This window comes from Pteropus medius, unplaced genomic scaffold (assembly GCF_902729225.1).
Source record: "Pteropus medius unplaced genomic scaffold, Ma_sr-lr_union100, whole genome shotgun sequence".
NCBI lineage: Eukaryota > Metazoa > Chordata > Mammalia > Chiroptera > Pteropodidae > Pteropus > Pteropus medius.
This window is the reverse complement of record NW_024349519.1, coordinates 28384698-28396966: the sequence shown is the minus strand read 5'-3', so window position 1 is coordinate 28396966 and position 12269 is coordinate 28384698. Positions and strand designations below refer to the sequence as shown.

Below are 12269 nucleotides of genomic sequence, written 5' to 3'. Positions count from 1 at the left end.
ATATGTTCACTGACTTATAATCTTTGATTCTAGCCAAGTGAAGCCCTCAATTACCCACTAGGAGGTGGTAAGGGTTCTGTGCCAAAAACACACATTCAAGCAGTCCAAATGCTTTAATGTTCTATTTTCAAGTATAAAGGCTTAGTCGGAGAAGGAGGCCAAGGTCACAGGCAGTGGGCAAGGGGTCTGGAAGCCCAGGTGGAGGTGGATGTGTAAGCCAGCTGGCTCCCAGATGCCACGGCCAGTCCCATGTGCCCTGTCCATGCCTGGGACCCTCTGCTGGATGCCAAGAGGCCGAGGTAGCTGTGAGAGGAGTGGGGTGTGGGGTGGAGGGCGCGAGCTCACATCATCGCACAACACTGGCACGTCTTTTGCTTAGGGCCACTCGCCTCTTCACCCTCAGGAGGAGCAGATGGCTCGGGCTGCTGGGCAGGTGCATAGGTGGGCACGGGGTGCACACTGGGGTTGGCCCTGGGCCCCTCCACTGGAAGCAGTGGCTGGCACTCGGCAGGCTGCTCAGGAGCTGGGATCTCTGCCAGGAGGGGGGTGGCATCCCTTGAGAGGTCCTGGCCCTCAACAGGGGGCTGGGGCTCCACTGTTTCCTCCTCCACGGAGCCTTCCTGCTTCTCCTGGGGCTGTGGTCCTTCCTCCTCTGGCCTTGGCTCTTCCTTGGCCCCCAGGGGAGCCCCTCCCTCACTTACCTCCTCCTCCTGGCATTCCTTCCCTCCCGACTCTCTCAGCTCTTCTGGACTCACATCTTCCGTGACCCCTTGGGTCTTCTCGGCCCCCAGTGGCTCATCTTCTGTTCTCTCTGCCTTTGGTGATTCCTCATCTTTTTTCTCTGCTTCCAATGGCTCCTCGCCTCCTGTTCTCTCTGTTACTGACACGCCACCTTCCTCCCTCTCTGTCACCAACAGTTCTTCAATCGCCTCTAGCTTTTGGTCGTCTTTCTTCTCTACTCCCAATGGTTGCTCATCTTTCTCTTCTGCCCCAAGCTTTTCCTCACCTCTTTCCTTCTCTGCCCTCAGCGATCCCTCAACTCCCTTGCTTTCAACTCCCAATGGTTTCTCAACTTCCTTATCTGCCTCCAGCTTTTCCCCACCTCCACTTTGCTCTACTCCCAATGGCTCCTCGCCTCTTTCCCTCTCTGTCCTCGAAGGTCCCTCAGCTTCCTTGCTTTCTGCTGACAATGATTCCTCGCCTCCTTCCCCCTCTGTCTCCACCTTTTCCTCATCTCCTCTCCTCTCTGGCCTCAAGGCTTCTTTACTTCCTTTCCTCTCCACCATCAGCGACATATCCACTCCTTCCCACTCCGCCCCTGCCTTTTCCTCGCTTCCTTTCTTCCCTGTGCCTGCCGATTCCTCTGCCTGTCTCCTCTCTACCTCCCAGGTTTTCTCCCCTCCCGCCTTCTCTGCCCTGACAGGACTCTCAACTCCTCCCTCGCTCCCTGGTGCCCTTAACCCTTCCAACCCCTCCACCAGCAGCTCCTCCCATTCCTCACTGAGGGTTACTCTCTCCACCCAAATGAAGGACCCCTCCTCTCCTCCAGAGCCCCTCTGCCTGTAGCCATCAGGGCTGCCCCTGGGGGCCTCTTCCCCTTCTCCAGAAGCTTCTTCCGCTAGTCCCTCCTGGAGCCTGGGCGAGCTGGTCTGCACAGCCTCCGGGCCCCCGCCCGCCTCCCTGGTGGCCCCTGAGTCACTGCTTTTCCCTCCCACCCCTTCCCAGACCACCTCCATGACACCTCTGTCTTCCTTCACCCAGGATGGGAGCTCCGGGCGGTCAGCTTCTGGCCTGTCCCCAATGGCCTCCAGCACCATCTCCTCCACCTTAGCTTCCAGCTCCGGGCCCGTGGCCCCTATGGCACAGTCCTCTGTGGCCCTCAGCCCCTCCCACACCACTGTCACCACACACCCTCCTTTGGCCTCACCCGCCCCTGCCTCGGATGCTGCCATCTCCTGACTCTGCTCCTGCTCCAGAGGGAGGCTGGGTCTAGGGCAGGGGCCATTGGCTTCTGAGGAGGTCTCTGCTGCCCCGGGGACCTGCCTCAGGGCTTGCGGAACCCCAATAGCCTCATCTCTGGGCTCAGAGGGGGACTCTAGGAATGTGACCACTGGTCCAGCTGGCAAGGAGGCTCTCTTGTTCAGATCAGTCTGGCCTGAGGGAGTCAGGGGAGCAGAGGAGAAAGGGGACGACAAGGTAAGATTCAGACTACCCAGATTCAGGTCCCTCCCGATACCCCAGACCTATGGGCACAAATACTCACCTGCAGTATCTGCCTCCACGGTGGGCTGGGAGAGTGGACGGTGACCCTGGAGGGATGGCAGACAAGGTCAGGCCAGCCCATGTCTCTGCCTTCAGCCTCCTGCATGCCAGTACCCCTTCCCTGTTCAAACGCCTTCAATAGCTCCCCATTACCTTCAGGACCAAACCCTCTAATGCACCTCAGCCTTCCTCACCCATTTATCGCCCTCTGCTCCAGTGCTTCACACACAGTAGGTGCTTAATCAATACTGTGTCATGCAGCCAATATCTCTGGTATTGGGAACCTATTCTTAAGGCTTTTGCTACTGGAACATACATTCCAATGGGAGGAGGCAGGTCATAAATACAAACAAATAAATATATAATGTCAGGGAGTGAGAAGGAGTATGGCAGAGAAAAAAAATACAGGATGAGGCATTAAGGAATGTTTGGGAGATGATGGATGCCTCCTTTATGTATAAGATAACAGGAGGGCCTCTTAGAGGAGGTGACATTAATAAGAGACCCGAGGATGAGAAGAGCCAGCCTTCAGTCAAGAGGTGGGGAAGGGCATTCCAAGCAGAGGGGACAGCAAGTGCAAAGGTCCTGCAAGGAGCTAGGCAAGTTCGAGGAACAGAAAAGAGGGTCAGTATGGCTGGAATGGAGTGAGGAAGGAAGCGAGAGGAAGATAGACTTGGGGAGAGGTTCTAGGGACAACCATGCAGGCCACCTAGGCCTCAGTTCTCTGATCCTGTCCTCTTTCCAGACTCCATGACTTTGCACAAGTTATTCTTTGCCTTGAATTGCCTGCCTCTCACTCAGATACAGCATAGATGTCACTGCCTCCAAGAAGCCTTCCCTGAATCCTCAACCTCAGGTGCTTCCTCCAAGCTATCTCATGCCCAGGGCTCCCCCTCACAGACTTTGTGCACCCAATCTCTTCATCTGGACTGTTAACTCCCATGGACCAGGACGCATGCCTTGTGTGTCTCTGGCAAGGAACTTCCCGCTTATATCGAAAAACCCAGCAAGTGCTTCCCATGCTGATTAACAGGTCTCCTCTCCCTCTCTGTCCTGTGACAGGCATCTGAAAGCTAAGGCAAGACATCAGGGAGAGGTGGGGACTGTGGAAAACCCACACTTCACTGTGGCCAGGTGCAAATGTGGCCGGATCTTTGGACTTCAGAGACAATTTGGATCTCTAGATTTTATTGTAAAGTGTCTTGGTTTTCAAAACCCTGTGTATGGCATGTGGATTCTGTCTTAATAAAGGTGTTATCAAAATGAAAACCAAAAAACCCCAACACCTGTGTGGAGCATCTCACGGTTTCTTCCTGCCTTCCTCATTTGGGCCATACTAGCGACCATGTATCAAAACGTTCTGTGGTGCCTGTCCCTAGTGCTAACTTGTGAGCTCCTCCACTCTCTCTCACATACCTCTTCCAGGTGTGTGCTCATATTCTTTTCAGAGATGGGGAAACTGAGGCTTGGGTAAGGAGAGTGATTTGCCCAAGACCACAAAGCAAAGAAGCAGAGGACTAAGCATCTAAACTGTACTTGCAGAGGTCCTGCTTGGGGCCCTGTGGCCACAGCCCCTCCCCAACCATTTGCTCCTTGGCTCCTCACCTGTCTGTGCCAGGTGGGCCTGCCCGAGGGCTTGTGCTGGGCACCTGTGGATGCACTTTGCAACAGCTGCAGCTGGGATTGGAGTCTGGGGAAGAGAGGGGGCTGCTGGGAGCCAAGCCCCCAGGCTCAGTGGATCCCCACAGTCTCAATTTGCCACCTTCCAGGAGGGGGCCCAGGGGTCCTGGCCTAGCCAGTTTGGGGCCAAGGAGGCAAGCTGGGGCCCCACTCACGTGAACAGGCTGTCTTCCAGATTCCGGATGCGGGCCTGAGCCTGGCCCTCCGGCGACTGGGGATCCTGCGAGGTGGGGTCCTCAGGTCCCTCCGGCCCCTCAGCGGCCCCGTCCATTAGCCACCGCTCCCGGAGAGACTTCCTCTGGTCATGGGAAGGGGGCGCCAGCTGGGCATACAGACTCCCATGCCCCAGGTAGGGTCCCCACCCCACCCCACCCCCAGGCTGGGCAGGTTTCTTATAGCACCACAATCACCCAGATGGGACAGACATTTCTCCCATCACTGCTAGGTGGGAAAGACACCCCATGACCAGCCCATAGCTTCCCCAGGCTGAGAAAAAACACCCATCAACCTCCCAACGCTTCTAGAATGGGATTTTCATCAAGAGGTGAACTCAATGTCTCTCTTGGCCCCTCCCTACCCCACAGTTGGACAAATACCTTCACTGTCCCCATACTCTTCTCGAAGGTGGAACGGACGGACGTCCACATCACCACCACCGCCACTCTCCCAAGCAGGGAAAGACACCGCCCCCAAAGCTGGAACCAGTGCCCCTACCTCCTTCCCCGAATTAGAGGCTCCTGTGATCCCGCGAGCCGACTCTCACAGGTACCCCCCACTGCCCGGCCCAAGCTAGGCAGGCGCCCCAGCTGACCCCCAACCTTGAGCCTCTCCACGCGGAGTTTCTCCTCCTCCAGCTCCCTGCGCGCCGCGCGGATCTCCTCCTGCAGCCGCCGCTTCTCCTGCGCACAGAGGACCGAGCTGCCCGCGGGCCGGGCGGGACCGCCGCCTCCCCTTCCGCACTCCCTTCTCTCCACCCGCTCACCGGGGCTCCCGGTGTTCCCGGGGCTGCTAGGCGGCGGAGCGCACGTCGGGGCCCGGGCGGGGAGTGGGAGCTGTGCAGGCGCTGACTCAGCAGCGGCCGGGGCGGGGCGGGTAGGGGCGGGGCCGGTCGCTCCCCGGATGCTGCGAAGGCCTGGCCCGCGCTCAATGGGGGTCTGTAGATGGGGGAACCTTGGAATCGGGATCTGGAGGGAAGACAGAGCTGTGGGGTATCGAGAGATGAGGTCGAGAGAGATGGGGTTCAGAGAGGGGAGTCCAGAAATGGGGATCAAAGAAAGTGGGCTAATGAGATAGGACGTCCGGAATGGAGGTGCAGTCATGGGGGTACAGCGAGACCGGGCTGTGGAGATTGGGTCCAGAGAGCTGGATTTCCAATAGATAGGTACAGATATGGAGGTCAGAGGATGGGGTCCAGAGAGTTGTGATTTTACATGGAGTTCAGAGAATGAGAGGATCAAGTGGGGTTGGTGAGATGGGGTCTGAGAGATGGGGTTCAGACATGGTGTGTTTGAGAGATTGGGGTGCAAAAATGGAACATCCGTTTATGCACATTCTGGGAGTGCAGTGTCTGCTGCGTCACCATTTTGGGGGGGATGGTGACCAGTCCTCTGAATTGGGGAACGGAGGGGTCTGAGGATTTAGGTGGGGCACCCCAGGCAGGGCTGGAGCTGAGGATGCTGCTCCCCGCCACACACAGCGCTAGGCCAGCTCCCCGGAATGGGAGGGAGGCAAGGAAGAGGACTGGGATAAGGCTGGGGGTGCCCAAGGCACCTGGGCGGGGTGCACCCGGAGGGCATCACTTACGGCGATGACTTCTAGTCTCTGCCGGTAGAGGGAGCTCTCAGCCATCGGCCTGTGGGGAGAGAGCAGATGGTGCGGAGCGGGGTCTCCCAGGGCCCCACCCTCTGAAGGCTGACCTCTTGAATGCCCCTCTCTGAGCCGAGATCCCTGAGGTACTTGGAAAGCAAACAGCCCAGCATTTCCTCTATTTCGCCTTTGAACCTAGGAGGAGTCGGGGTAGAGGGTGGCGGTCCTGCGAAGAGGCAGGAGTGGAAGTCATGACAGGTTGAGCTAAAGCCCTTCCTAGGCCTGACATTACCTCTCTGAGCCTCAGTTTCTTCATCTGTAAAATGAGCCGGGATAGTTTTACTCTGACCTTGCAGAGAGACGCCCTAACAAGGAAAAAACTTGGGACATGGTACTCAAAAAACAGTAGCGTAGTTCATTATTCATAATACCTTTAATAATTTCCATGGTTAATAATGCTGATGATTTATTATAATAACCATTCCCAGTCCATTCTACAGAAACTCTTAAACCCCACCAGACCCCCAACAGGCTGTGTGTCTCTTTTCAATTCCACACTTTCTCTGGACCTTGGCTCTTACCCAGGATCCCTTAAGTTCTGGCGGATGAGGGAGTCTGGAAAGAGAATTGTCCATCCCACCATGGACATACACCATCGCCATGGTAACTCCAAAGCTGCCTTATCCACCTGCCAACCCACCTCCAGGGGGCAAGGGTCACCAAGTCAGCTGCCTAGCCCTGGACTCTGAGCTGGGAGGAGGGGAAGGGGATTTGCTGTTTAAGATTTAACCTGAGATGTCTCCATCATTGTCCTCCTTGCAGCACCTCAGGATCCCGCTTCTCAGCCTCCAGGGCTTCCCCTGGACCCATCTGGGCTCCCTCTGGAAGACGGAGGCTGACTGTGGTACTGCAGGGAACTTAGGGGACAGTAATTGCTACATCAACCTATGATCACAAGACATGCATTGAACGCTGACTATGTGCAGGTGTTTCACAGGCCAATATCTAGAAGAATATATCTATCTGACTGTTGTCCCTGACACCTAGCCCACAGCAAGCCCTCAAACACGTATTAATTTGAGCACTAACCCTATTGGGTGAGTATTAGCCTCATTGCCCAAACTCCAGCAGAGCCTTCCAGATTTTCTCTGGCCACACCATGAAGGCATAATATCACCACCATTTAGCACTTACTATATATAGTGCTCTAAGTGCTCTGTAGTGCTTCCGTTAGGCTGCCACAGCCACCCCCGCCTACCCCTCCCTGCCCTGATCTTGAGACACTGTAGTCGACTCATTGCTGAGTTGACATTCCAACTGAGAATAAAATCGGCCAACCATTAGCCAGTGCATACCACGTGCCAGGCGCTGTGAAACACTTTACCTATAGCAACTCATTGAATCCTCTCATCCTAGGAGGTTAAGTAGTATTCTTGTCCCCATTTTATTGATGGAGAAACTGAGGCTCCGAGAAGTGGCAAAAAGATCTGTCCATGGTCACTGAGTCAGGGCTGGAATTTGAAGCTTTCAGGCTCCAAACACTGGGGATACTTGGGGAGAGGCACCCTGTTTTGGTAGCCAGGAGGCCAGAGATCAACCTGGAGTTCTGTGATTTTATTTGGGGCAGGGGGCTGAAGTCATACTTTGCACGAAGGCCAGACCCCCTGCTAAATAGGTTTGCCCCTCGGGGGAGTACTGAAGTCCCCCCTCTGCTGTCCCATCCCCAAGATGTAATCTCCAGGCCTCTTTCTTGCTGGGGAGGGGGATCAGGTTCCCGTTGCTAGGCAACCAGGTTTGTAGTTGGTGAATAATGCAACAGGGACCCAAAAGAGTTAGGAACAAAATTGGGGACCCCGGAGGGAGCCCCTTTTCCAGAATTTTTTACAAACCTCGAGTCTCTCCACCCTCCTACTTTAAAAGGCCCTCACACCTTGAATATTAAAATATTCTCTACATGCATTCGATATTGTTTAACTCTACAGGAACAGCTTTTGTGGCTGTGGCCTGTCACCACCAGGAACAGTTGGTGGCCATTTTATTAAACAGGTGATCATTTCAATTTTGCCATCCTCTTTTCCAGTTTGGGAGCTGTTAACTTTTTCTACTGGATCTCAAGCTTTTCCTCCCACCCTGGACACTGAGGGGTGTCCCTAGAGGCAAAGCGTGGGAATGAGGAGCCCTGGCATTCTCCACCTCTCCTCCTCCCCCCCCAGTCATAGCCCCTCCCCCAGGCTGGACTTTGGATTTGAAGCCTGCAAGCGGAAAATCCCCAAAAAAGAAGGGGTGGGGGTCTGCTTCTCTCACCTGACTCTCTGAGAAGGGGGCCATGGAGGAGCCTGTGGGTTTGGCTGCTGCGGTATCTCTCCATTCCCCCTGCTCCCTTTGAGAGAGGCCATCTGGGGCTCTCACCCCTATGGAAAGACCAGCGTTCCCCATGAGCCCCTCCCAGGTCCTATTCACCTGCCCCCCTGACCCTGGACACTTACATGGGTGTGGCCGGAGACCACACCTGGCTCTTCAGGGCCATCTCTGCCCAGAAACCCACGTACTGGTCTCCGAGATCAGGACCCACCACCCGCTTGCCCGAAGGTGCCCTGGAGGCTGTGACTTGGCTGGCGGGAGGGGGGGTTGCGGTCAGGCACCAGGAGAGCTGGTCCAGCTGGTTTGGGCTGGGAGGCGGGAGGTGCGTTGGGGGAGGGGGCTGGGGGCTGGCAGGCAGTTCTGGGGAGGTACTATCAGCTGTCTTGATAAATTATTTACCAGCCACTGGCCTCCTTGCAGCACTTGGCTGCCTCCTGGCAAATGCCGTCTCACATGCTTTGTCAGGCATGTGGACCAGAGTGGGGAGTCGCCGACCCCCTCAGAGAATGACGCCTCCACTTGGCACCCCAGACACCTCAAGTCCAGCTGCCCATCAAGGGGCCCCCACATGCAAGTATTGTTGCACACCACACATGCTGACTACTCTTACACACTACTTATTGCCCTTCCTTCTCAGACCCTGGCTCTGGGTGGGGAGGGAGGAACTGATCCAGCTAGAGGATTCTGAGCAACATGGGAATCAGAAGACCCAGGCTCTGGGTAACTGTGGGTAATGCTCTAGCTTTCTAGGCCTCAGTTTCCCCTTTTGTGAAATGGGAGAATTAAATCCAATGGCCTCCAGAACCCTGGACTCTTAATTGCTATAACAGTTAGAGGTGGGGTGGTGATGAGGAAGGTCCAGAAATTTCCCACCCGAATCTTGAGCATCTCTGTTTTGTCCTTCTATGCCGTTCTTAAAGTGCCAGCAGCCCCTTTCTTAGCTGACTTCATGTTTCATTTAACCGCCCTTTGGGGAAATAGTCTACTCTCTCGACTGGTCTCCCACAGTCTCCAGTGCCTCCCCCATCACAGCCCTGGTCACAGTGCAATTTTAAGACATGAATCCCAAGGAGAAGGGGCCTTGTCCTGCACCCCCTGCTGAGATCCTCCCCATGGGGCAAAGGGAACATGCCCACCTACATCTGATTCTCATGATGCTCAGAATCCTCCAGCTGGATCAGTCCCTCCCTCCCCACCCAGAGCCAAGCTCTGAGAAGGAAGAGCAGTAAGTAGTGTGTAAGAGTAGCCAGCATGTGTGGTGTGCAAAGATGCTTGCATGTGGGGGACCCTTGATGGGCAGCTGGACTTGAGGTGTCTGGGGTGCCAAGTGGAGGCGTCATTCTCTGAGGAGGTCGGCGACTCTCTTCTTCTAGATCCTACTTAGGGTACTCAGAACCCCCAAATTCCCTGCCCCAGGGGTCGTGAGCTCACTGAGAAGGCCTGAGGTTTCTTGAAGGTGGACCATGCCAGGGTGTGCCCCTCCCCCACCTCAGAAGTGGCCAAGGACAGCTGTTGGGAGAGGGGTAAGGGAAGAGCTTGGACATGTAGGATGGGGTCCCCAGGTGCATGAACAAGGCTCCTTGCTATGCAGGGCAGAGCTGGAGGTGGGAAGCAAAGGCGGCAAGGCTGAGGGCTGGGTTTTCCCTGTAACACACATTCTAGTACAAAACTCCTATGTATTCAAAATGTTGTCAATTAAACCTGGCCTTCTAGATCATTCTGAAAATATATTTGCCATGAAAGAAAGAGAGAACATATTTTTTAAATTCATTTTTAATTGTGTTAAAATACAAATAAAATTTATCATTAGCGGCACTTAGTATATTCAATATTGTGCTATTGACACGATCTAGTTCCAGGATTTTTTCATCACCTGAAAAGGAAAATCCTGTCCCCACCAGCAGTCATTCCTCATTCCCTCTCCCCCATTCCCTGGCAACCACCAATCTGTTTTCTTTCTCAATGAAGATGCCTGTTCTCAACATTTCATATCAATGGAATCATACAACATATGGCTTTTGTGTCTGGCTTCTTTCAGTCAGCACAGTGTTGTAGTATGAATAAGTGCTTCGTTCCTTTTTATGGTCAAATAATATTCCACTGCATGGCTGGACCACATTTTGTTTATCCATTCATCTGTTAATGGACAAATGAGTTGTTTCCACCTTTTGGAGAAGATAATATATTTTATTTAATTGCTTGTAGTTTTATTTTGTAAATACTTCTATCAATGGAGTCACTTTAAGATGGAATCAGAGCTGCCATTCCCAGAGGAACTGCTTCGCATGTCTTATGCCTCAAACCTTTGAAACATTAAAACTGGCAAAATAACCTTTGGACTGGGCCTAAAGTAACATTGTGCCGGCACCAAAGGACTGTTTGCAAGAACAACAGAAAAGCAGATATATGACTACTGGACTGATAACTATCGCAAATTTAAACTAACCAAAAATTTAAAACATTGTTTAGAATTAGAGTCACTGTTAGCTCTTCTACACCAAAAGAAATGCCTTCTTTCTACTGATGTAAATGTTCCCTTCTCTTTCTCATAAATACCCTCTGTCTCCTAATCCGAACACTGGTTGGATTTCTGCCTGAATCAGTGCTTCCCAAATAACTATTCTTTTGGATCTCAGATAAATGCTTGTTGCCTCTCGCTTTGCCTTTTATTGTTCGGTTAACAATTTTATAACTGTTAACGATTTAGATGTATGGTACATAGGCTTCCCTTTGTATTCTTGTCCTGGGTTCTACTTTAGGCAAGACTGTTCTGTTTATAATTGTGTCTGTCTCCCAAGCCCAACTGCGACTTCCAAGTCTGATTTCTTTCTTTCTTCTTAGCATTGGCGTAGTCCTAGTAAGTATCATTCAATAATTCTTAAGTAACTGCTATGTGTCAGGCATGGGGACTTGGGTATAGAGGTGAGCAAGACAAACCGAAAAGGCTGTAATGCAGCTCACTTTCTGGTGGGGGGAGACAGATCATATACAGAGAAACAAAGAAAGAAAGAAAGGTAATTGGTGATAACTGCAATGTAGGGTGAGTTACAGAAAATAACAGGGTAGGGTTATGGAGAAAGGCTGTTCGTGATGTAGGCTAGATGATCAGGGAGCACTTGTCTGAATAAGTGACATTCGAGCCCAGACTTGAATAGTAGAAGCCAGCCATGTGATGAGTTGTTCCAAGCAGAAGGAAAGACAAGTGCAATGGTCTTGAGGTGGGAACACAGTGGGTGGTTTGAGGGAAGCATGGAGGCTGAAACAGAGGAGAGACTGAGGGGGAGAATGTCAGAAGATGAGATCTGATAAGTGGGCATTTGGGCTTGCGCAGGGAGTTTGGGTTTCTCTTCTAAGTTTGGGGGAGGAGGGGCAGGGGAGGAAGGTGAAGTGACTGGGACTAGGGTGGAAAGAAGTGGATGGACTCAGAATATGTTTTGGAGGCACAGCCAACAAATCCGATAGCAATCCAATATACAAATGGATTGACTGGAGGGGGTGCTGAGGGAAACAAAGAAAATGAGGCTGACTCCTGGGTTTGGGGCATGAAAACCAGAACGGGTGAGTTGTCATATACAGCGAGGAGGAGTAGGGTCGGAGGAAACCAAGTGCAGTTTCGAAAGTGTACAATTTGACATATCTATTAGACAGCAGACTGTTGGCTGTGAGTCCAAAATCCAGATGAGAAGTCAGAGCTAGAGATGTAAATTTGGGAGATATCAGCATATCGATGGTGTTTAAAGCATGAGATTGGAATTTGTCAGGGTCCCAGTGCTGGCAGGAAAGAGGCCATGTGCTGAAACTGAGTAATTGATGAGAACTTAATAGAGTTGGTTTACAAAGGTGTAGGGAAACAATCAAAGCATTGTGCACACCCTGAATTAGCAACAGCCGGGAGCTGTTAACCACTCCTCGGCCTTGGAGAGAGAGAGAGAGAGCTGTACAGGGCTGCAACCTGCAATGGAGGGACACAGCCAACTGCATCCAATTGAGAGAGAGGGCGTGAGAGGAACATGCTGACCTCATGCTCCTCTCTCCCATCAGCCAACCCCAGTGGAAGCCAGAGGGAAAGGAAGCCCATTGATGCAAGTGTACAGAATTCTGAGAAGGGGTGCTCTGGAGGAAGGAGGAAAACCAGGAAAGGGTGGTGTCCCTGGATACCA

At 52.9% G+C, this 12269-nt stretch overlaps 1 protein-coding gene across 6 annotated transcripts; it reads right to left on the bottom strand.

Annotated features, from left to right (window-relative positions):
• Positions 1–97: 97 nt before the first annotated feature.
• PALM3 (paralemmin 3) lies at positions 98–8408 on the bottom strand. 6 transcript variants are annotated; one of them, XM_039882727.1, is made up of 7 exons: positions 8235–8408; positions 5713–5794; positions 4761–4841; positions 4098–4240; positions 3868–3952; positions 2264–2309; positions 98–2155 (listed from the first exon to the last, which is right to left on the bottom strand). In XM_039882727.1, exons 1-7 carry the CDS (start codon positions 8273–8275, stop codon positions 342–344), a joined length of 2292 nt encoding a protein of 763 aa, XP_039738661.1. In that variant the 5' UTR covers positions 8276–8408; the 3' UTR covers positions 98–341. The 6 variants fall into 6 exon arrangements, with proteins under 6 accessions (XP_039738661.1, XP_039738662.1, XP_039738663.1 ...); XM_039882728.1 differs by having other exon boundaries at positions 5746–5794; positions 8235–8407; XM_039882729.1 differs by having other exon boundaries at positions 5713–6665; positions 8235–8374.
• Positions 8409–12269: the final 3861 nt, after the last annotated feature.